Source organism: Borostomias antarcticus, assembly GCF_949987555.1.
Source record: "Borostomias antarcticus genome assembly, chromosome: 13".
NCBI classification, from domain to species: domain Eukaryota; kingdom Metazoa; phylum Chordata; class Actinopteri; order Stomiiformes; family Stomiidae; genus Borostomias; species Borostomias antarcticus.
Window position 1 is genome coordinate 1,489,064 of NC_140246.1, and position 25,895 is coordinate 1,514,958.

Consider the following 25,895-nt stretch of genomic DNA (forward strand, 5'->3'; position numbering starts at 1 on the left):
CTTTGCTAGCCATGGAGAGAGTGGCTGCTGTTGTGTGTGGGGGTGTGTGTTGGTGTGTGTGGGGGGGTGTGTGTTGGGGTGTGGGGGTGTGTGTGTTGGGGTGTGGGTGTGTGTGTCCTCCCTATGTTTATGGGTCCTCATTCAACATACCCCACAGTGGCTGCCAGACCAAATTGTGTGTGTGTGTGTGTGTGTGTGTGTGTGTTTGTTTCTGTATAAGGCAGTGCCAGCTTTCAAGCCATCGGCCCATTCTCCCCAGCATGTCCATTTTTAACAGGAGACATTGCTAGCCAAGTAAAGTGTGTGTGTGTGCGCGCGGCGCGCGTGTGTCACTGTGACTAACAGGTGCAGTGACTCAGAGCAACGCCAGTTTGGGGACGCTGATGCACACGGCCAGTCATGTACCAGATGAAGCACATGGCCGTTGTGTAAACGCTCTCCTCAATGGACAGTCAGGTCCAGCTCTGCTCTCTGTCCTGTCAGAACGCCACGCCCCGCGGCCTGCTGGGAGCTGCTGGCGCTGCTGGCTCTTGGTCAGGGCCCGTCTTGTTCCGGGCTGGGGGCGACTGAGTGGGTCATGGGTGGGCCTGTTGGACATGTCTGGGATTAGTGGAGCTTCGCCGTCCAAGTCTTCATGACTAAGATATTTATGACATGAACGCTCGTATCTTATCAAGTCTTAATTGTATGTTCATTGTATAAAAGCTCTTATCCTCGGCTGGTGCATTTAGGCGATGGCCGTAGGCAACACACCATCTGGGCCATCAGTCACACTGCCTGGAGGAGGGAGGGAGGGAGGGAGAGAGAGAGAGAGAGAGAGAGAGAGAGAGAGAGAGAGAGAGAGAGAGAGAGAGAGAAAAAGAGAGAGAGAGAGCCACTGCAGAGAAAGCAGCAGTATATTTTAGCCTGTCATAACAAAAGAAATTCACTACAGACCAGAACACACATAGATGCACAGATATCAGTGTTTATTGTTTTAGCTGCACATTGATCCAGTACTGTACTGTGTGTACTGTGTGTTTATGTACCCATTAATAGTCCACAGGCAACACACACACACACACACACACACACACACACACACACACACACACACACACACACACACACACACACACCCCTCCACATCCCTAGATATCAGATAGAACATGGCTTTACTCCCTGATAAAATCCCTCCATTTGTGAAGACAGAAATAAAGGCTTATACTAACTCCACCCACATTCTACCGCCTCACAGTAGAGCAGGGAGCCAATCGGCATTCAGCGGAACGCAGGAAATCGTCTGTGAACTCTTGATGCCCAGCAAGTCAACGATGGCGTCTCAAATCCCCTCTCTCTCCTGCTCAGAGCCCAGGCTGAGGGTTCATTGGTGTTCGTTTGATTGTGGATTGTGGGGCCTTGTTGGTTCATAGCTGAGCTTTATGGCACAGAACACACACACACACACACACACACACACACACACACACACACACACACACACACACACACACACACACACACACACACACACACTCTCTCTCTCTTTCTCGCTGACTGTAAATGTCTGCCATTGGGGTTTTATCGGGCTCAGAACAGCTTATTTGTGGTTTGTGTGTAAAAAAAAAAATGGTGAGCGACATTCATAGCCTGATCCCGACTGACCTTGGTGTAAACTGCAGCTGTAATAGCCCAATAAGAATGACACATTTCCTGTTAGAATGACACATATCCTGTAAGGATGACTTGTATCCTTAAGAATATGTTTCCTGTCAGAATGCACGTAAGAATGACATATCCTGTTAGAATGTATGTGCATGTATCCTTAAGAATGACATGCATACTGTAGAATCACACGTATCCTTAAGAATGACATGCATACTGTAAGAATCACACGTATCCTTAAGAATGACATGCATACTGTAGAATCACGTATCCTTAAGAATGACATGCATACTGTAGAATCACACGTATCCTTAAGAATGACATGCATACTGTAAGAATCACGTATCCTTAAGAATGACATGCATACTGTAAGAATCACGTATCCTTAAGAATGACATGCATACTGTAGAATCACACGTATCCTTAAGAATGACATGCATACTGTAAGAATCACGTATCCTTAAGAATGACATGCATACTGTAAGAATCACGTATCCTTAAGAATGACATGCATACTGTAAGAATCACGTATCCTTAAGAATGACATGCATACTGTAAGAATCACATGTATCCTTAAGAATGACATGCATACTGTAAGAATCACGTATCCTTAAGAATGACATGCATACTGTAAGAATCACGTATCCTTAAGAATGACATGCATACTGTAAGAATCACACGTATCCTTAAGAATGACATATAATGTAAGAATTACACGTATCCTTAAGAATGACATATAATGTAAGAATCGCATGTATCCTTAAGAATGACATGCATACTGTAAGAATCACGTATCCTTAAGAATGACATATAATGTAAGAATCACACGTATCCTTAAGAATGACATGCATACTGTAAGAATCACGTATCCTTATGAATGACATGCATACTGTAAGAATCACACGTATCCTTAAGAATGACATATAATGTAGAATCACGTATCCTTAAGAATGACATGCATACTGTAAGAATCACGTATCCTTAAGAATGACATGCATACTGTAAGAATCACATGTATCCTTAAGAATAACATGCATACTGTAAGAATCACGTATCCTTAAGAATGACATGCATACTGTAAGAATCACACGTATCCTTAAGAATGACATGCATACTGTAAGAATCACGTATCCTTAAGAATGACATATAATGTAAGAATCACACGTATCCTTAAGAATGACATGCATACTGTAAGAATCACACGTATCCTTAAGAATGACATATAATGTAAGAATTACAAATATTCTGAAATAACATACAGTATATGCTGTAAGAATTACATATATTGTTAAGCATGACATATATCCTTAAACATGACATATATCCTGTAAGAATGACCTATATCCTCAAGAAGGACAAATATCCTGTTAGAATGACAAATCTTCTGTAATAATAACATGCTGTAAGAATTACATATATTGTTAAGCATGACATAATAAAGCATTATGGAACGAGAATCAGTGGGATGTCACGGATATGGCCACGGCTAGCGGGGTGTAACGGCTCTCTGCTGCGCGTCGTGTCTAACCACTCCCGCTAGCCGTGGTGATATCCGTGACATCCCACGGCTTCTCGTTCCATAATGCTTTTATACAACGGTTGCCACATTTATCCGTCCATATTTCAAAAAGAAAGACAATACGAACTTTAAATAAATGTATTTTTAATGGAACTATTTGTTAATCATTTGCGGATACTTTTGTAATGTGATGTGGGGGTTGTTAGTAATGTGATGTGGGGGTTGTTAGTAATGTGATGTGATGTGGGGGTTGTTAGTAATGTGATGTGATGTGGGGGTTGTTAGTAATGTGATGTGGGGGTTGTTAGTAATGTGATGTGATGTGGGGGTTGTTAGTAATGTGATGTGGGGGTTGTTAGTAATGTGATGTGATGTGGGGGTTGTTAGTAATGTGATGTGAGGGTTGTTAGTAATGTGATGTGGGGGTTGTTAGTAATGTGATGTGATGTGGGGGTTGTTAGTAATGTGATGTGGGGGTTGTTAGTAATGTGATGTGAGGGTTGTTAGTAATGTGATGTGATGTGGGGGTTGTTAGTAATGTGATGTGATGTGGGGGTTGTTAGTAATGTGATGTGATGTGGGGGTTGTTAGTAATGTGATGTGATGTGGGGGTTGTTAGTAATGTGATGTGATGTGGGGGTTGTTAGTAATGTGATGTGATGTGGGGGTTGTTAGTAATGTGATGTGGGGGTTGTTAGTAATGTGATGTGATGTTGGGGTTGTTAGTAATGTGATGTGATGTGGGGGTTGTTAGTAATGTGATGTGGGGGTTGTTAGTAATGTGATGTGAGGGTTGTTAGTAATGTGATGTGGGGGTTGTTAGTAATGTGATGTGAGGGTTGTTAGTAATGTGATGTGATGTGGGGGTTGTTAATAATGTGATGTGGGGGTTGTTAGTAATGTGATGTGGGGGTTGTTAGTAATGTGATGTGATGTGGGGGTTGTTAGTAATGTGATGTGATGTTGGGGTTGTTAATAATGGGATGTGGGGGTTGTTAGTAATGTGATGTGATGTTGGGGTTGTTAGTAATGTGATGTGATGTTGGGGTTGTTAGTAATGTGATGTGATGTGGGGGTTGTTAGTAATGTGATGTGATGTGGGGGTTGTTAGTAATGTAATGTGATGTGAGGGTTGTTAGTAATGTGATGTGGGGGTTGTTAGTAATGTGATGTGATGTTTGGGTTGTTAATAATGTGATGTGATGTGGGGGTTGTTAGTAATGTGATGTGAGGGTTGTTAGTAATGTGATGTGATGTGGGGGTTGTTAGTAAATGTGATGTGAGGGTTGTTAGTAATGTGATGTGAGAGTTGTTAGTAATGTGATGTGATGTGGGGGTTGTTAGTAATGTGATGTGATGTGGGGGTTGTTAGTAATGTGATGTGGGGGTTGTTAGTAATGTGATGTGATGTGGGGGTTGTTAGTAATGTGATGTGATGTGGGGGTTGTTAGTAATGTGATGTGATGTGGGGGTTGTTAGTAATGTGATGTGATGTGAGGGTTGTTAGTAATGTGATGTGGGGGTTGTTAGTAATGTGATGTGATGTGGGGGTTGTTAGTAAATGTGATGTGGGGGTTGTTAGTAATGTGATGTGATGTGGGGGTTGTTAGTAATGTGATGTGATGTGAGGGTTGTTAGTAAATGTGATGTGAGGGTTGTTAGTAATGTGATGTGATGTGGGGGTTGTTAGTAATGTGATGTGATGTGAGGGTTGTTAGTAATGTGATGTGATGTGGGGGTTGTTAGTAATGTGATGTGATGTGGGGGTTGTTAGTAATGTGATGTGATGTGGGGGTTGTTAGTAATGTGATGTGATGTGGGGGTTGTTAGTAATGTGATGTGGGGGTTGTTAGTAATGTGATGTGATGTTGGGGTTGTTTATAATGTGATGTGGGGGTTGTTAATAATGTGATGTGATGTGGGGGTTGTTAATAATGTGATGTGGGGGTTGTTATTAATGTGATGTGATGTTTGGGTTGTTAATAATGTGATGTGATGTGGGGGTTGTTAATATGATGTGGGGGTTGTTAATAATGTGATGTGGGGGTTGTTATTAATGTGATGTGATGTTTGGGTTGTTAATAATGTGATGTGATGTGGGGGTTGTTAATAATATGATGTGGGGGTTGTTAATAATGTGATGTGGGGGTTGTTATTAATGTGATGTGATGTTGGGGTTGTTAATAATGTGATGTGGGGGTTGTTATTAATGTGATGTGGGGGTTGTTAATAATATGATGTGGGGGTTGTTAATAATGTGATGTGGGGGTTGTTAATAATATGATGTGGGGGTTGTTAATAATGTGATGTGGGGGTTGTTAATAATATGATGTGGGGGTTGTTATTAATGTGATGTGATGTTTGGGTTGTTAATAATGTGATGTGATGTGGGGGTTGTTAATAATATGATGTGAGGGTTGTTAATAATATGATGTGGGGGTTGTTAATAATATGATGTGGGGGTTGTTATTAATGTGATGTGATGTTTGGGTTGTTATTAATGTGATGTGATGTTTGGGTTGTTAATAATATGATGTGGGGGTTGTTAATAATGTGATGTGGGGGTTGTTAATAATATGATGTGGGGGTTGTTATTAATGTGATGTGATGTTTGGGTTGTTAATAATGTGATGTGATGTGGGGGTTGTTAATAATATGATGTGGGGGTTGTTAATAATATGATGTGGGGGTTGTTAATAATGTGATGTGGGGGTTGTTAATAATATGATGTGGGGGTTGTTAATAATATGATGTGGGGGTTGTTAATAATATGATGTGGGGGTTGTTAATAATGTGATGTGGGGGTTGTTAATAATGTGATGTGGGGGTTGTTAATAATGTGATGTGGGGGTTGTTATTAATGTGATGTGATGTGGGGGTTGTTAATAATGTGATGTGGGGGTTGTTATTAATGTGATGTGATGTGGGGGTTGTTAGTAATGTGATGTGGGGGTTGTTAATAATGTGATGTTGGGGTTGTTAATAATGTTATGTGATGTTGGGGTTGTTAATAATGTGATGTGATGTGGGGGTTAGTAATGCGATGCAATACAGTAGATGACTTTATACTGATAGAAAGGCCTAGGCCGTGGGTAGGTATCTCTGGCCGTTCCCTGGACTGGTCTCCTATCTCTCCAATAGGAGTTTCTCTGCGTCAGTTGGTTCTGTCTGAATCTGCTGTCCTGTGGTGTGACCCAGGGTTCTGTTTTGGGTCCTGTCTTGTTTGTTTTATATATGCTTCCCTTAGGACTGAAGATGTCTCTTGTCACTGCTACGCTGATGATATTCAGCTGTACATTTAAGACAGATAAGACCGCAGTTAAGGATAAGATGGCCAACAATTTCCTTCAGCATAACACTAACAAGATGAGGTTCTTATTATTGGTTCAGATAATGTCATATAGACCAGGCCATGTGATCATCACATTGTCACTGACCCGAAATTGTTTTTTTCCCATCTTAGAAATATTGCCAAACTCCGGTCTGTGGTTTCCCAGTCTGAGCTGGGAATGATTATTCATGTGTTTGTATCTTGTATCTCATTTGGACTACTGTACTTCCCTTTTCACCTGACTCAGCAAGGCATCCATGGACTGTCTACAAATGGTCCAAAACTCTGCTGCAGGGCTGTTGACTAGGTCCAGAAAATCCTGTCATTACTACCTAGCTTCCTTAATCTGGCTTCCCATCAGTTTTAGGATCCAGTTGAAGGTACTTGTCGTCACTCTTAGAGCTCTGCATGGTCTGGCACCTGCGCACATCGGTGACCTGCTCCACTCCTACATCTCTAGCAGATCTCTCAGGTCGTCTGACCAGGGCCGGTCGTCCCCCGCTCAAGGCTAAAGGCTAAAGGTGACCCAGCCTTCGAAGTCGTGGCTCATAGTCTGTGGAACCCCCTTCCATAGCACCTATGATCCGTGGCCTCTGTTGACTCCTTTAGAACGCAGCTTAAAGACTCATCTTTTCAGACTCATCTTTGTCTAACCCCCTGTTGTTGTTTTAAATTACTTAATTATTGTGAAACACTTTGTGATCTTTGAAGTGTGAAAGGTGCTATAGAAACATACTATTTTACCTGTACCTCTGGAGGGGCTAGAGACGCAGGGCGTCATCCGGGGGACCAGAGCCCTGTTGATTCGGTCCCGTTGCGGGCCAGATGCGGGACTGCTTTGCCATTTGTTTCACACATTGTGTTTCATTTGCCCGTGCCTCACGCATATCCTTCTGACGACTTGTGAGCGTTTGCAGCAAAATAAAAGGAGTCGACGTATCACTTCGTCCTGCTTCTCCCTCGGAGAGACGCTAACCGTTAGGATAACCTTTGGTCTGTCCTCCACAGGAAGGCCTTCGGTCCACGGGGCTGGCTGGTGTCGGGACTGGAAGCAACCGAGACGCAGAATCGGATCTGAACCCAAAACCTACAGCTTCTACTACTTGCAGCTTAAAAGTATGTGAAGTGAGTTTGCACTTTTTGTGTTCTGTGGATAAAACTACTTAAAGTCGCACTGAAATGAAAAAAGCATTCTGTCCCACTTTGGTTCACATACTTGGTCATATTGTTCACCTATTCAACGATGTATACCCCAAAAAATGCAAAATTCTACTTTTGTTGTAATCTTATATCAAAGTATATAATTTCCTACTTCCTGGAAAACGGTAGGTCACGTGCAATGACGACAACAGCTACCTTAGATTTTAGGCCAATAATCTCACGACATCCACCCAGCAATCAACGCTATCCTTCTATCGAATAAAGTTCTTAAAGGACAATGCTCGTTTTTGACAACCTGGACCTTATTTACGACATATTATAAGACGTTTGACTCACCGAGATAACTTTGGTGTAGTTCGGAGGCATGTAGAAGAAATTTAAAATCCAGCGCGAGCCAAGTATATCCATGTAATGGCGGTGGTGGGGGCACCGAGAATGCAGTTTCTAAAAATCTATTTTCTGCCGCGAAACGGTTGTTTTCATCAATCTGTCTTTATGAATCGCTAGTTGTGCTTACATAGAGCGTAGGCCTGTTGTGGTTGTTCACATGCCTCTGTAATATGATCTTTAGAAACGTCTTTCGAAACGAAATAGCTTCCCTAGTTGCTCCAACACGCTGTGCGCATGCGTGCCGGAGCAAGTGAGGAAGCTAAAGATGTTTCTAAAGATCATATGACAGAGGCATGTGAAATACCACAACAGGCCTACGCTCTATGTAAGCAAGGGTTGTGACCTGTGGGTGGAATCAACCTCCATCCCCGTCTCCTTGGAAACCACATTGACTTCAGTCCACATTGGTCAAAGCACACAAGCAAAGCAGAGAGCAGGAAAGCAATGTTGATTAATGGTTGTACAAGTCGTGTTTATTCCATGTGCTTTACAAGGATATAAATAATGACCATTACAAAAATCGTTGTGCTGGAAGCCCAAGCCTATGTACATGTAGTTAGTCAGCAGTGATGTCACCAAACGCCCCCCCCTCCCCCCCCCCCCCCTACGATCTCTAGAGTTGAACCATCTATTCTCTGGTACCTTGTTTCAGTGCCATTTACCGCCATTCATTTTTTTCTTTCATCTTTTTTTCTCTATCACTACATTACATGTATGAACAATGCAAAATATCTATGTACATTTTATAGTTGGACTATGCTTCATCCAAATAATACAGTAATACTGCGATAAAATATCTGCTTGTAGTTCTAATCGAGCCCCGTGAAAAAGAATATGCCGGTTAACCTGACGCAGCCAAGCCATCCCAAAACATTCACTCTCTAAATAGAACTATTTTTACATTTTCATTTCTTAAAAGCATGATGATCACTCTCAGATCCGAGACTTTCATTTCAACATATCATATAAAAATAATGTAACATTAAGACAACAGTAGACAAGAATTGCACAAGAATAATCATAGTCATGGTAATATAATACTCTCTCATATTAAACATTAAAATGTCTGCCGGTACGAATTGTTCATGAAGCCTGATGGCGTGTCGGTGGCATAGGCTGGCCCCGCCCACTGTGATGTCACGTGGGACACACCTGTTGCATGGTGGTCCAGCGCGACTAGTCCACATCTCGCTAGTAGTTGTGCATATCCATGTTGTATTATTGACCATAAACAAAATGAAACAAGAGGAGAAGAGCGAACTAGAAGTATTTAAAACCCATGCCCATTCAAATACAGACATACCCATTCAAATACACACACCCAGTCAAATACAGACATACCCATTGGTGCTTTTAGAGGGCCAGCACTTTGGGGAACGGTGCTCACAGTCACTAAAGGGACATGTAATGACCTTCCAAAGGTTCGAAGTTCATAGGTCATGCCTCCCTGTCGCGGATGCATTGTCGACCCCAGAACAGGGGCTCTGGGTCCAGTCCATGAAAAGTGTACATTCAGATCATATAGACGTATTTATCTCCGCAGTCCTTAGGTGTGTGTATGCGCGTGTGTGTGTGTGTGTGTGTGTGTGAAGACAGTCCCATCAGTAAAATGCTTGTAGCAGTACAACAGTACGATGAATGTCCTCATTCTGTAGTCAACCTTAAACACCCAAGTCTCTATGAGAGAACGGCCATGCGTGTAGTCCTCTGACACTGTGAGCAACAAGGTCCATATTTGTAGTCCTTTTTGCAATGTGTGTGTGAGAGGGTCCATGTTTAGGGCTGGCTACATTCCACAGTAATAGACATGAGCATCCGCCATTGCCCTGTGAATGAGATCACATCACTTATCCAGAGACTCCTCAAACCCCGCCTCCCCACCGGCTCCTCCTCCTCAGCCAATCCAACATGGCCGCTCACAAGCCATAAGCTAAACCTCTTCTTTTTCACAAACAGAGACTATAAAGGTTATGCAATAATTAATTTTAGGCTGATTACATCTGGGTAAAGACATACAATGATTTATCAAGGTAAATATACTCTCAAAAACTGAAGACGGTTTCTTCCTCTGACAGAGTGCGAGACGCCAAAGGGTAAACGAAACAGCTGTTAGTGAAAAACTGTCACCATCTTTCAAAATATGTCGTAAAAATCAAAAACTGATATAAGAGGAGGCTGACGAGTGGCTGTATGGATTTTGCTACATCATCTCCTCTGGCTGTCCGTTCTCCTCTCCTGTTCACCAGCTGCCCAGCAACAAAACCCCCTCTCCCTTCAGCTTCCTCTGGTTGCCAGGTTTGGAAAAACATCCCTCCCCCCAACATGAATTGGCTTTGCTCAAAAGAGAACAGGACTGTTAAGGATGGGATCTTAGCAGCATTATGGTTTAGATTCTCATTCAGGTTGTCGAGGGGGGGTCAGAATAAAGAGAAAAGCGCGGGAATGAGGAACATGGCAGGTAGGAGGAGAAAAAATAAGAAAGACAAACGATTGCATTCCCTACCAGGAGACGAGAGCGAGAAAAACCTGGCCTATCGCCGCCCCTTGGTCACAACCAACGTCATGCTCTGCCTGTCTGGGTGGAGGACGGCAGGGGCGAGAGAGGAGGTCTGGGGGGGTGGGGGGAGGGAGAGGAGGTCTGGGGGGGTGGGGGCGAGAGAGGAGGTCTGGGGGGGTGGGGGCGAGAGAGGAGGTCTGGGGGGGTGGGGGAGAGAGAGGAGGTCTGGGGGGGAGGGAGAGAGAGGAGGTCTGGGGGGGTGGGGGAGAGAGAGGAGGTCTGGGGGGGTGGGGGCGAGAGAGGAGGTCTGGGGGGGCGGGGGGAGGGAGAGGAGGTCTGGGAGGGTGGGGGAGAGAGAGGAGGTCTGGGGGGGGAGGGAGAGGAGGTCTGGGGGGGTGGGGGAGAGAGAGGAGGTCTGGGGGGGTGGGGGAGAGAGAGGAGGTCTGGGGGGGTGGGGGAGAGAGAGGAGGTCTGGGGGGGTGGGGGAGAGAGAGGAGGTCTGGGGGGGGAGGGAGAGAGAGGAGGTCTGGGGGGGTGGGGGAGAGAGAGGAGGTCTGGGGGGGTGGGGGAGAGAGAGGAGGTCTGGGGGGGTGGGGGAGAGAGAGGAGGTCTGGGGGGGGAGGGAGAGAGAGGAGGTCTGGGGGGGGAGGGAGAGAGAGGAGGTCTGGGGGGGTGGGGGAGAGAGAGGAGGTCTGGGGGGGGAGGGGAGGGGGGGGGGAGAGGAGGTCTGGGGGGGGAAGAGGAGGTCTGGGGGGGGGGGGAGGAGGTCTGGGGGGTAGGGGGAGGGGGGGGGAAGAGGAGGTCTGGGGGGGTGGGGGAGAGAGAGGAGGTCTGGGTGGGGGGAGGGAGAGGAGGTCTGGGTGGGGGGGGGGGAGAGAGAGAGAAAGAGAGAGAGAGAGAAAGAGCGCAGCGCCAAACGTCGTCATGCAGCAGACGAGCTAACAGCGGGCGGGGGGCGTGTTTTCGGCCCGGGGCGGGTGAGGGGTCGCTCGTGCCCCCCGAGGCTCCGTCAGCGGGCAGGCGGGCGAGGGAGGGGTCGGGTCGGGTTGGGGGAGGGTTGGCCGTGCCATCGAGTGGACACACTCCGAGAGGCGCACACACAGAGGAGTGGACAGAGACGGGGGTATGTTAGAAAATGGTGGTCTCGTACTTGGTGTTGACGCCCCGCTTGGCCTCCTGGCCCGGCTCAACAATCCATGGCACGTTGCCGTGACTACCCTTCTGGTCCATCGACGGCTGCTCCATCTGAGAGAGAGAGAGAGAGAGAGAGAGGGGGGGGGGGGTTGAGAGAGAGAGAGAGAGGGGGGGGGCGGGTTGAGAGAGTGGTGAGAGTTCAAAAACTGACCAAGAAAAGTAGAAAGGAACAGATTTTAAGTCATGGGGAGAGAGAGAGAGAGAGACAGAGGGAGAGAGAGAGAGACAGAGGGAGAGACAGAGGGAGAGAGAGGGAGAGGGAGAGAGAGAGAGAGGGAGGGAGGGAGAGAGGGAGATAGAGGGAGAGAGAGAGGGAGAGAGGGAGGGAGAGAGAGAGGGAGGGAGAGAGGGAGGGAGGGAGGGAGGGAGTAGTGACAGAGAGCAGGTGATCTGTATGATCTGTGGACTCACAAACACAGAGTGATTTTTTGTCTTCATATTTCAAATGAGAACAATTCTGTCGCACATTCTTTTATTTCTGTCTTTTATTTGTGAGCAGAAATTTTATTCCTAGAGAGAAAAAAGCAACAATGTTCTATTCACTCTTGAAGATCCTCAAATTAAATCCTGTTTTTCCAATGACTGCAGAGGGTCTACATCCTCCTCGACGACAACGGTTCCACAACCAATCAAATTGCCCATTCTCGTTGCCTAGGGTACTTTCCTTCCACTCAATTGGTCCATTCTGACTCCATTCGAGTCAAAGATGATTGGGGGAGGGAGATGACTGCCCTTGAACACTGCAATCCTGACAGTGGCGGACACACACGCGCACACACACACACACACACACACACACACACACACACACACACACACACACACACAGCGCTCAGTGACTGAGGCAGTAGGGTTGATCTGAGGTGCGCGTCTCTTTGTCTGGTCTCACATACTGATACTGTGCTTCTGCAACATTAATATTACACATTCAAATCCTGTCTGCACTATAACACACACACACACACACACACACACACACACACACACACACACACACACACACACACACACCCCAACCATGAAACTAAAGCAAAGTCAGACGATGTGCAGCTAATTGCCCACCTGGACAGTCAAGCTCCCATGTGTGTGTTTTTGAAGCCTTCAGTTGTGTGTCTGTGTGGCTCAACGCGTCTGTGCCAGACTGTAAACGGATGTGGCGCGGATGTGTGATCAAATAACACCGCTTCACTGTTTAACTAACGACTCTGTTTGCTGAATGGCTGTCAGACGCAGAGACTAACAGAGATGACAGCGACACACACACGCACACACACACACACGCACACACACACACACACACACACACACACACACACACACACACACTGAGATATACTTTAATCAGAGCAGGAGGAGGTTGAGAGACAAATGTAAATAAACCAGATAAATCAAATGGATTCAGCATCAAAAACAAAAAGGTGTGAAGACAACAAGAGAGAAACAGAGAGAGGAGTAGGAAGAGAGAACAGAGGAGTAAGAAGAGAGAACAGAGGAGTAAGAAGAGAGAACAGAGGAGTAAGAAGAGAGAACAGAGGAGAAGAGAGAACAGAGGAGAAGAGAGAACAGAGGAGTAAGAAGAGAGAACAGAGGAGAAGAGAGAACAGAGGAGTAGGAAGAGAGAACAGAGGAGTAGGAAGAGAGAACAGAGGAGTAAGAAGAGAGAACAGAGGAGTAGGAAGAGAGAACAGAGGAGTAAGAAGAGAGAACAGAGGAGTAGGAAGAGAGAACAGAGGAGTAAGAAGAGAGAACAAGAGAGAACAGAGGAGAAGAGAGAACAGAGGAGAAGAGAGAACAGAGGAGTAAGAAGAGAGAACAGAGGAGAAGAGAGAACAGAGGAGTAAGAAGAGAGAACAGAGGAGTAAGAGGAGAGAACAGAGGAGGAGTAAGAGGAGAGAACAGAGGAGTAAGAGGAGAGAACAGAGGAGTAAGAAGAGAGAACAGAGGAGTAAGAAGAGAGAACAGAGGAGAAGAGAGAACAGAGGAGTAAGAGGAGAGAACAGAGGAGAAGAGAGAACAGAGGAGTAAGAGGAGAGAACAGAGGAGTAAGAAGAGAGAACAGAGGAGTAAGAGGAGAGAACAGAGGAGAAGAGAGAACAGAGGAGTAAGAGGAGAGAACAGAGGAGTAAGAGGAGAGAACAGAGGAGTAAGAGGAGAGAACAGAGGAGAAGAGAGAACAGAGGAGTAAGAGGAGAGAACAGAGGAGTAAGAAGAGAGAACAGAGGAGGAGTAAGAGGAGAGAACAGAGAAGTAAGAAGAGAGACCAGAGAAGGAGTAAGAGGAGAGAACAGAGGAGTAAGAAGAGAGAACAGAGGAGTAAGAGGAGAGAACAGAGGAGTAAGAAGAGAGAACAGAGGAGTAAGAGGAGAGAACAGAGGAGTAAGAAGAGAGAACAGAGGAGTAAGAAGAGAGAACAGAGGAGTAAGAAGAGAGAACAGAGGAGTAAGAAGAGAGAACAGAGGAGTAAGAGGAGAGAACAGAGGAGTAAGAAGAGAGAACAGAGGAGTAAGAAGAGAGAACAGAGGAGAAGAGAGAACAGAGGAGAAGAGAGAACAGAGGAGAAGAGAGAACAGAGGAGAAGAGAGAACAGAGGAGTAAGAGGAGAGAACAGAGGAGTAAGAGGAGAGAACAGAGGAGTAAGAAGAGAGAACAGAGGAGTAAGAGGAGAGAACAGAGGAGTAAGAGGAGAGAACAGAGGAGTAGGAGGAGAGAACAGAGGAGTAGGAAGAGAGAACAGAGGAGAAGAGAGAACAGAGGAGTAAGAGGAGAGAACAGAGGAGTAAGAAGAGAGAACAGAGGAGGAGTAAGAGGAGAGAACAGAGGAGTAAGAGGAGAGAACAGAGGAGTAAGAAGAGAGAACAGAGGAGTAAGAAGAGAGAACAGAGGAGGAGTAAGAGGAGAGAACAGAGGAGGAGTAAGAGGAGAGAACAGAGGAGTAAGAAGAGAGAACAGAGGAGTAAGAAGAGAGAACAGAGGAGTAAGAAGAGAGAACAGAGGAGTAAGAGGAGAGAACAGAGGAGTAGGAGGAGAGAACAGAGGAGTAAGAGGAGAGAACAGAGGAGTAAGAAGAGAGAACAGAGGAGGAGTAAGAGGAGAGAACAGAGGAGTAAGAGGAGAGAACAGAGGAGTAAGAAGAGAGAACAGAGGAGTAAGAAGAGAGAACAGAGGAGGAGTAAGAGGAGAGAACAGAGGAGGAGTAAGAGGAGAGAACAGAGGAGTAAGAAGAGAGAACAGAGGAGTAAGAAGAGAGAACAGAGGAGTAAGAAGAGAGAACAGAGGAGTAAGAGGAGAGAACAGAGGAGTAAGAGGAGAGAACAGAGGAGTAAGAAGAGAGAACAGAGGAGTAAGAGGAGAGAACAGAGGAGTAAGAGGAGAGAACAGAGGAGTAGGAGGAGAGAACAGAGGAGTAAGAAGAGAGAACAGAGGAGTAAGAAGAGAGAACAGAGGAGGAGTAAGAGGAGAGAACAGAGGAGTAAGAGGAGAGAACAGAGGAGTAAGAGGAGAGAACAGAGGAGTAAGAGGAGAGAACAGAGGAGTAAGAAGAGAGAACAGAGGAGGAGTAAGAGGAGAGAACAGAGGAGTAAGAGGAGAGAACAGAGGAGTAAGAAGAGAGAACAGAGGAGTAGGAAGAGAGAACAGAGGAGTAAGAGGAGAGAACAGAGGAGTAAGAGGAGAGAACAGAGGAGTAAGAAGAGAGAACAGAGGAGTAAGAGGAGAGAACAGAGGAGTAAGAAGAGAGAACAGAGGAGTAAGAGGAGAGAACAGAGGAGTAAGAAGAGAGAACAGAGGAGTAAGAAGAGAGAACAGAGGAGGAGTAAGAGGAGAGAACAGAGGAGGAGTAAGAGGAGAGAACAGAGGAGTAAGAAGAGAGAACAGAGGAGTAAGAAGAGAGAACAGAGGAGTAAGAAGAGAGAACAGAGGAGTAAGAGGAGAGAACAGAGGAGTAAGAGGAGAGAACAGAGGAGTAAGAAGAGAGAACAGAGGAGTAAGAAGAGAGAACAGAGGAGGAGTAAGAGGAGAGAACAGAGGAGTAAGAGGAGAGAACAGAGGAGTAAGAGGAGAGAACAGAGGAGTAAGAGGAGAGAACAGAGGAGTAAGAAGAGAGAACAGAGGAGGAGTAAGAGGAGAGAACAGAGGAGTAAGAAGAGAGAACAGAGGAGGAGTAAGAAGAGAGAACAGAGGAGTAAGAGGAGAGAACAGAGGAGTAAGAGGAGAGAACAGAGGAGTAGGAAGAGAGAACAGAGGAGTAGGAAGAGAGAACAGAGGAGTAAGAGGAGAGAACAGAGGAGTAGGAAGAGAGAACAGAGGAGTAAGAAGAGAGAACAGAGGAGTAAGAAGAGAGAACAGAGGAGTAAGAAGAGAGAACAGAGGAGTAAGAAGAGAGAACAGAGGAGTAAGAGGAGAGAACAGAGGAGTAGGAAGAGAGAACAGAGGAGTAAGAAGAGAGAACAGAGGAGTAAGAAGAGAGAACAGAGGAGGAGTAAGAGGAGAGAACAGAGGAGTAAGAGGAGAGAACAGAGGAGTAAGAGGAGAGAACAGAGGAGTAAGAAGAGAGAACAGAGGAGGAGTAAGAGGAGAGAACAGAGGAGTAAGAGGAGAGAACAGAGGAGTAAGAAGAGAGAACAGAGGAGTAAGAAGAGAGAACAGAGGAGTAAGAGGAGAGAACAGAGGAGTAAGAGGAGAGAACAGAGGAGTAAGAGGAGAGAACAGAGGAGTAAGAAGAGAGAACAGAGGAGTAAGAAGAGAGAACAGAGGAGTAAGAGGAGAGAACAGAGGAGTAAGAAGAGAGAACAGAGGAGTAGGAAGAGAGAACAGAGGAGTAAGAGGAGAGAACAGAGGAGAAGAGAGAACAGAGGAGAAGAGAGAACAGAGGAGTAAGAAGAGAGAACAGAGGAGTAAGAGGAGAGAACAGAGGAGTAAGAAGAGAGAACAGAGGAGTAAGAGGAGAGAACAGAGGAGGAGTAAGAGGAGAGAACAGAGGAGTAAGAAGAGAGAACAGAGGAGTAAGAGGAGAGAACAGAGGAGGAGTAAGAGGAGAGAACAGAGGAGTAAGAGGAGAGAACAGAGGAGTAAGAGGAGAGAACAGAGGAGGAGTAAGAGGAGAGAACAGAGGAGTAAGAAGAGAGAACAGAGGAGTAAGAGGAGAGAACAGAGGAGTAAGAGGAGAGAACAGAGGAGTAAGAAGAGAGAACAGAGGAGTAAGAAGAGAGAACAGAGGAGTAAGAGGAGAGAACAGAGGAGGAGTAAGAGGAGAGAACAGAGGAGTAAGAGGAGAGAACAGAGGAGTAAGAGGAGAGAACAGAGGAGTAAGAAGAGAGAACAGAGGAGTAAGAGGAGAGAACAGAGGAGTAAGAGGAGAGAACAGAGGAGTAGGAGGAGAGAACAGAGGAGTAAGAAGAGAGAACAGAGGAGTAAGAAGAGAGAACAGAGGAGGAGTAAGAGGAGAGAACAGAGGAGTAAGAGGAGAGAACAGAGGAGTAAGAGGAGAGAACAGAGGAGTAAGAGGAGAGAACAGAGGAGGAGTAAGAGGAGAGAACAGAGGAGTAGGAGGAGAGAACAGAGGAGGAGTAAGAAGAGAGAACAGAGGAGGAGTAAGAGGAGAGAACAGAGGAGTAGGAGGAGAGACCAGAGGAGTAGGAGGAGAGACCAGAGGAGGAGAAGGGAGGAGGAGGACCTGGGGGTGATGGAGGAGTCGAGAGGGAGGAGGAGGGGGGTGGAGAGGAGGCCGGTGGGGAGTGTATATGTGGCCCAGCGACCAGCGGCTGGGAGGGGGCATGACCTATAGGGGGCGGAGACACAGAGGTCACAGAGAGGTCATAGAACGTCGGCTCGGCGACGGTATGGCTACACCATGGCAACACACCAACAACGGCACTGCAACAGGAACCACGGCAACCACTTGGGAAGTGGACCAGCATAGCAAAACCGTGGCAACACCATAGAGATGGTTACCAGAGTTACCGCACAGCAACAGCACGCCAAAAACACTAACAGCAAGCAACAGCACAACATAGGATCACCATGGCAACGCTTCATTGACACTCAGGGTCCACTGAAGGTAGCACACCATGCAGGTAGGGGCACATACACACTCTCTCTCTCTCTCACACACACACACACTCACACACACACTCACACACACACAGACACACTCACACACACAGACACATACATACATACACTCTGGCTGCGTTCCGAATCGCATACTTCCATACGTCCCTTGTACATCAGGGACAGCGATGGAAATAAGTCTTGGACTTTTCACTTTTATCCCTGACATTGCAGACATACTGTATGTTTTTATATATACTGATTGGAATTGCTTTTGTCAAATAAATCAAATCAAATAAAAAAAAAAATATATATATACTATATAGTATGCCAAAAAAGGATGTAGTATGTCCCAATACATAGTATGCCACATTTAGTATGGCAAAAATACCAGGATGATCTAGTCGTATTTTGCAGTATGCAAGCCAGCAGGCTTTTCTGGCTTTACTGACACTGTAGCCAAATCTGTCTGTGAATTGTTCGTTCTTTTTTGAAGCGGATGTCGTGTAGTTATATCATTAAGCTAGCTATCAGCAGTCTTGTGTTCATGTTGTGCCATTTATTCAGTTACGACCGAGCTAGCTAACTAGCATTAGCTCAAGTTCACCCAGTTGCTGGTTAGCATTGAGAGGCGGGGGGGGGGTCTGGGAGGGAGGAGGGGGGGGGGGCTGGGATCCTGCCTCTCAACGCTAACCAGCAGCTGGTCAGTGAACAGTACCAGCACACAACGCAGCCCATTAACTACAGAAAACGCACACACACGCACACACACACCCACATACACAGAGACAGTTAATGGTTGATGTAACAGCAGCTGAGTCAGCTGGATGCGTCTACTGTACACACCCCGTCCATCTCTGCAGGCCTATGACGTACACACACACATATACCACAAACACACACACCACACACACATATACCACAAACACACACACCACACACACATATACCACAAACACACACACCACACACACATATACCACAAACACACACACCACACACACATATACCACAAACACACACACCACACACACATATACCACAAACACACACACCACACACATATACCACAAACACACACACCACACACACATATATCACAAACACACACACCACACACACATATACCACAAACACACACACCACACACACATATACCACAAACACACACACCACACACACATATACCACAAACACACATACTGTACCACACACACACAAACAACCACACACGTAAATGACCACACACTGCTTTTGCATACAGTACACACAGATTGATCACACGCACGCACGCACGCACACACGCACACACGCACACACGCACACACACACACACACACACAGGTGAGGGGAGGCCGGGGAGCGAGGCGAGGGGGTACACTATGGGTGGGTCACACACACACATTCACAAACAAACACACCCACTGGACTGGGCAGAACTCCACAGAGCGCAAAGCAAACAGACATCATCAGTCATCCTGCAAGAGACTGAGGGAGAGGAAGATAGAGAGCCCTGTTTACAGATACACACACACACACACACATCCATACCCCTGCTACAACACACACACACACACACACACCCATCCATACCTCCGCTACAACACACACACACACACACATCCATACCCCCGCTACAACACACACACACGCACACCCATACCCCCGCTACAACACACACACACACACACACACATCCATACCCCCGCTACCACACACACACACACATACACACATCCATACCTCCGCTACAACACACCCACACACACATACACACATCCATACCGCCGCTACAACACTAGCACACACACACACACATCCATACCCCCGCTACAACACACACACACACACACACACACATCCATACCTCCGCTACAACACTAGCACACACACACACACACACACACACACATACACACACATCGATACCTCTGCTACAACACACACACACACACCCATCCATACCTCCGCTACAACACACACACACAACCATACCTCCGCTACAACACTAGCACACACACACACACATACACACACACACACACACATCCATACCTCCGCTACAACACTAGCACACACACACACACATACACACACACACACACACACACACATCCATACCTCCGCTAAAACACTAGCACACACACACACACACACACACACACACACACACACACACACATCCATACCTCCGTTAACAACCTCCACTGAGTTAACACTGATACAGTGTATACAGTAAGTCTGATACACAAAAATCATTTAACTTGTTTCACACACACACACACACACACACACACACACACACACACACACACACACACACACACACACACACACACAGATAACCAAGCCGATATGAAAAGGTAAACTTGGCAAAGTGAAACTCAGACTCCAGCACACGACACACACTACACAGCAACCAATCACAGCACACTACACAGCAACCAATCGCAGCACACTACACAGCAACCAATCACAGCACACTACACATCAACCAATCACAGCACACTACACAGTAACCAATCACAGCACACTAAACAGCAACCAATCACAGCACACTAGACAGCAACCAATCACAGCACACTACACAGCAACCAATCACAGCACACTACACAGCAACCAATCACAGCTCACTACACAGCAACCAATCACAGCACACTACACATCAACCATTCACAGCACACTACACATCAACCAATCACAGCACATTACACATCAACCAATCACAGCACACTACACATCAACCAATCACAGCACACTACACAGCAACCAATGCAAAGAAACAAAAACGCCACCGTTAAGACTAGAGATCAGCAGAACAGGGTGAGAGATGGAGAGAGTAAGAGGGTGGAGCCAGAGTTCATGAGAGGGTGACAGACTGAGTTTGAGAGGGTGAGAGGGTGAGTTTAAGAGGGTGAGAGGGTGAGTTTGAGAGGGTGAGTTTGAGAGGGTGAGAGGGTGAGTCTAAGAGGGTGAGAGGGTGAGTTTGAGAGGGTGAGTTTAAGAGGGTGAGAGGGTGAGGGTGAGAGGGTGAGTTTAAGAGGGTGAGAGGGTGAGTTTGAGAGGGTGAGTTTAAGAGGGTGAGAGGGTGAGGGTGAGAGGGTGAGTTTAAGAGGGTGAGAGGGTGAGGGTGAGAGGGTGAGTTTAAGAGGGTGAGTGTGAGGGTGAGTTTAGGAGGGTGAGTTTGAGAGGGTGAGAGGGTGAGTTTGAGAGGGTGAGAGGGTGAGTTTAAGAGGGTGAGAGGGTGAGTTTGAGAGGGTGAGAGGATGAGGGTGAGAGGGTGAGGGGTTCTGAAGGTGGGCTGGTGCTCTGGGACTCACAGACTTGCGGATGTTGACGCGGGGCTTGGGTACAGGCTTGCTGGGCTTGTTGTCGAAGCTCTCTGGCAGCGTGGACGAGCCGTGACCGCTCTTCCTGGCCTGCAGGGCCAGCTGGTACGCCACCTCGAACGCCTGGCCCAGCGTCAGGATGATCTCGTACGCCAGGTTCTGGTACACACACACACACACACGCAAACGCAGGTACACACACACACACGCAGGTACACACACACAAACACACGCAGGTACACACACACACATGCAGGTACACACACGCACACACACGCACAGGTACACACACACACACACACGGGTACACACAAGCAGGAAAGGAAGATAGCGTTATACACATATGTGACAGCGGCTGGTGATTTGGTCCGCAACTCGGCAAACCCCGAAATGCGCTAGGGGGCAAAATAAATAAAAAAAAGTTTTTTCTTTTTCTTTTTTGTATTACCAAAGTTGAAGTTGTGAAGAACCCACTTACTATAACAGACAACAGTTTTAGGTTCCCAAAATACGTATAATTAGTCTGCAAACTAAGCTCGTTTTTAGCTGATTTCGAGTCGGGTTTGGGGGCGGGCAGATCGATTAGCATGATTTGGTTTCATTGGCTATTGCTTCCGGGTTCTCCGCCCCCCACCCTTCCCCAACACGCCGGCTTTGTTTACATTCAGTCCCAAGTTTAACCATGGATGCTACAGCTTTTGCTAAAGAGAAGACGGGGATGGCATCCAGGACATGGAAAGAGTTTTAAGAGCAGCTCAAACTCCAGCAGAGCAGGACTCGTTCGTACACGGAGTTTTATTCTTGATGACCTGTGATACAGGTAACTCATAATTCAAATAACTCATATTGAATTTGACACATACTGTACAGACAGAAGACATACACACAAAAAACACACACAAACAATCTACACAGGTGCACACACACACATAAACACTCTCTCTCTCTCTCACACACACACACACACACACACACACACACACACACACATAATCACATGCACACATAAACATACATTTGATGTAGTTAAAACATGCAATAAAGCTAATATTGGTGCAACAGCAAAGTAGCCAAGCCAGGACCCTGCTCCTCCACACAGGCAGGGGGCGCCACCCTGTACCCACCACGTCGAAGGCGGTGAACACGTGGCAGTAGTGGTGGCTGGACTTCAGGTCTTTGGTGATGTAGGCGAACGTGGACAGGTCGTCCGGATCCTGCGCAGCACACGAGATGTTCCGGATCTCGTGTTCCGCTATGATGTTCTACAGAGGAACCGAGAGAGAGACTATGATGTTCTACAGAGAAACTGAGAGAGAGACTATGATGTTCTACAGAGAAACCGAGAGAGAGACTATGATGTTCTACAGAGAAACCGAGAGAGAGACTATGATGTTCTACAGAGAAACCGAGAGAGAGAGAGACTATGATGTTCTACAGAGAAACCGAGAGAGAGACTATGATGTTCTACAGAGAAACCGAGAGAGAGACTATGATGTTCTACAGAGAAACCGAGAGAGAGACTATGATGTTCTACAGAGAAACCGAGAGAGAGACTATGATGTTCTACAGAGAAACCGAGAGAGAGACTATGATGTTCTACAGAGAAACCGAGAGAGAGACTATGATGTTCTACAGAGAAACCGAGAGAGAGACTATGATGTTCTACAGAGAAACCGGGAGAGAGAGAGAGAGAGAGAGAGAGAGAGAGACTATGATGTTCTATAGAGAAACCGAGAGAGAGAGAGAGACTATGATGTTCTACAGAGAAACCGGGAGAGAGAGAGACCGAGAGAGAGAGAGAGAGAGACTATGATGTTCTATAGAGAAACCGGGAGAGAGAGAGAGAGAGAGAGAGACTATGATGTTCTACAGAGAAACCGGGAGAGAGAGAGAGAGACTATGATGTTCTACAGAGAAACCGAGAGAGAGAGAAACTATGATGTACTACAGAGAAACCGAGAGAGAGAGAGAGAGAGACTATGATGTTCTACAGAGAAACCGAGAGAGAGAGAGACAATGTTCTACAGAGAAACCGAGAGAGAGAGAGAGAGAGAGAGAGAGAGAGAGAGAGAGAGAGCTTAGAGAAGATTCACACGGGCCAAGGTCAATTATCCTGAAAAATGTTCAATATCTTGGTTTTGTTACTGAATTTGAAGCTGCGTCTAGAACGTAGTATTCTTATGTAGTATTGTTAGTAGTGTACGGTGTAAAGCATTCATCAGCAGGTATCCAGAGAACACAGGGAGCGTTTCCTCCGGGCGCTAGAGTACGCTTGGCGTCATAACTACTCTGCTACTGCAAAGCCTGAATCAACGAAATATAAATCAGAACCGGGTCGATTCACTTTGAAAGTATTTGAAATAATGTCAGTTTGCACTTCTCACCTTGTTGGTGGCGTCGATGAACTTGACTCCCTTGTAGGAGACGGAGAGAACGATGGTGGGAACCTTTTTCATCTGCTCGGTCGATTTCTGGGAGGGTAGACAGAGAGAAAGAGAGAGAGACAGAGAAAGAGATTAATTTTAGTGCATTTTTTGACTGAAGACTTGAAAGTGCACCAGCATGGGGGGAGGGGGAGAGCGAGAGAATGAGAATTGTTTGGGCAATGTAAACATTATGTTTCCCATGCCAATAAAGCCCTCTGAATTCAATCATAGAGAGAAGGGAGAGTCTAACGAGCTCTGGTCTTTGATTACCAAAATCAATTCAAATCATATTGAAAAACCTCGAGGGCCGCCCTATGGAAAAAAACATTTGTGCAAAATTACATTTTCCAAACCCTATTGATTTATACCTCGAGGCCCAGATGAAGCTGTTAGCTTTCAAACCATAATATCCAATATCCCTTTATTTCCCCCTCCAATACATATTACACTCTTCTACCTCTGCTCCAGTTCATGCATTTATTTATTTTTATTTTTATCCCTTCCTCACTGCTTTTTCAGGGCACCCTCCTCTCCCTCCTTCTCCTCCTCTCCCCCTCTCTCTCCCCCTCTCTCTCCTTCCCTCTCCCCCTCTCGCTCTCCCTCTCCCTCTCTCTCTCCCTCTCCCTCTCTCTCTCCCCCCTCCCTCTCTCTCTCTCTCCCTCCCTCTCTCTCTCTCCCTCCCCCCTCTCTCTCTCTCTCCCTCCCTCTCTCTCCCCTCCCCCCTCTCACTCTCCCTCCCTCCCTCTCCCTCCCTCTCCCCCTCACTCTCTCTCTCTCTCTCTCTCTCTCCCTCTCTCTCTCTGGTCTTCCTGAGTGTCAGCATGTTGCTCAGTAGCAGAGCCTGTCAGATCAGGGTCTTCTGAGGGCCTCAGCCTGGCGTGAGAGAGAGCATCTGCCTGCTAGTAATACAGACAACAGACAACTGAGAGCAAGAGAACAAGAGAAAGGATTGTGTTTGTTAGAGAGAGAGAGGAGAGAGAGAGAGAGAGAGAGAGAGAGAGACAGGAGGGAGAAGCCAGAGAGAGAGAGAGAGAGAGAGAGAGAGAGACAGGAAGGAGAAGCCAGAGAGAGAAGCCAGAGAGAGAGGAGAGAGAGAGAGAAAGAGAGACAGGAGAAGCCAGAGAGAGAGGAGAGAGAGAGCGAGCGAGAGAGAGAGAGAGAGAGAAAGAGAGACAGGAGGAGAAGCCAGAGAGAGAGAGAGAGAGAGACAGAGGGAGAAGCCAGAGAGAGAGAGAGAGAGAGAGAGAGGAGAGAGAGAGAGAGGAGAGAGAGAGAGAGAGGAGAGAGAGAGAGAGAGAGGAGGAGAGAGAGAGGAGAGAGGAGAGAGAGAGAGAGAGAGAGAGGAGAGGAGAGAGAGACAGGAGAGAGAGAGAGAGAGAGAGGAGAGAGAGAGAGAGAGAGAGAGAGAGGAGAGAGAGAGAGAGAGAGAGAGAGAGAGAGGAGAGAGAGAGAGAGAGAGAGGAGAGAGAGAGAGAGACAGGAGAGAGAGAGAGAGAGAGAGAGAGAGAGAGGAGAGAGAGAGAGAGGAACAGGAGGAAGAAGCCAGAGAGAGAGAGAGATAGAGAGAGAGAGACAGGAGGGAGAAGCCAGAGAGAGAGGAGGACAGTAGCGTCATGCAGAGTGAGGGCAAAAGGAGAGAAATAAGGACACAAGAAAAATATAGAACATTAAAGCAGAAGAGTAAACAGTCAGGCGAGATGAGAGTGTGTGTGTGTGTGTGTGTGTCTGTCTGTGTGTCGTGCGTGTGTGCGTTTGCGTGCGTGCGTGTGTGTGCGTGTGTGTGTGCATGAGTTGAACTCACTAGACTAGGAGTTCTATTAATAGATAGATATTGAGAAAGATATATAGAGATGGATATGGAGAGATAGAGAGAGATATGGAGAGAGTTAGAGAGAGATATGGAGAGAGATATGGAGAGATATGCAGAGAGATAGAGAGAGATATGCAGAGAGTTAGAGAGAGATATGCAGAGAGATATGGAGAGATATGGAGAGAGATATGGAGAGATATGGAGAGAGAGAGAGAGGTGTCATATAGCAGCAGGACTCTGGAGGGGGGGAGAGGGAGGAGAGAGAGAGAGAGAGAGAGAGGGAGGTGTCTGTAGCAGCAGGACTCTGGAGGGGGGGAGAGGGAGGAGAGAGGAGAGAGAGGGAGGGAGGAGAGAGAGGGAGGGATAATCAGACAGTGAGTGGAGGAAGATGAGATGCAGAAAAGAACAGTGAGAGAGGAGAGAAGGAGAGAGAGAAACGAAAATGAGAGAGTGTGTGGTGCGCGCGTGTGTGTGTGTGTGTGTGCCTGCTTGTGTACGCACGTACAAGAGAAGAGAGAGAGAGGGAGAAGGTGAGTTCAGGTAAAG

At 46.6% G+C, this 25,895-nt stretch overlaps 1 protein-coding gene across 1 annotated transcript in view; it reads right to left on the reverse strand.

Moving 5' to 3' along the window:
• Positions 1–9,831: 9,831 nt before the first annotated feature.
• Positions 9,832–25,895, reverse strand: part of anks1b (ankyrin repeat and sterile alpha motif domain containing 1B) — a gene marked incomplete at both ends in the record, with an annotated part of 173,456 nt that continues 157,392 nt past the window's right edge. The window contains 7 exons of the mRNA XM_084447668.1: positions 9,832–9,871; positions 11,693–11,787; positions 17,408–17,512; positions 21,105–21,272; positions 22,238–22,375; positions 23,498–23,584; positions 24,449–24,461. Of these exons, the coding sequence (XP_084303794.1) occupies positions 9,832–9,871; positions 11,693–11,787; positions 17,408–17,512; positions 21,105–21,272; positions 22,238–22,375; positions 23,498–23,584; positions 24,449–24,461 (646 nt within the window). The remainder of the gene's footprint in view (positions 9,872–11,692; positions 11,788–17,407; positions 17,513–21,104; positions 21,273–22,237; positions 22,376–23,497; positions 23,585–24,448; positions 24,462–25,895) is intronic.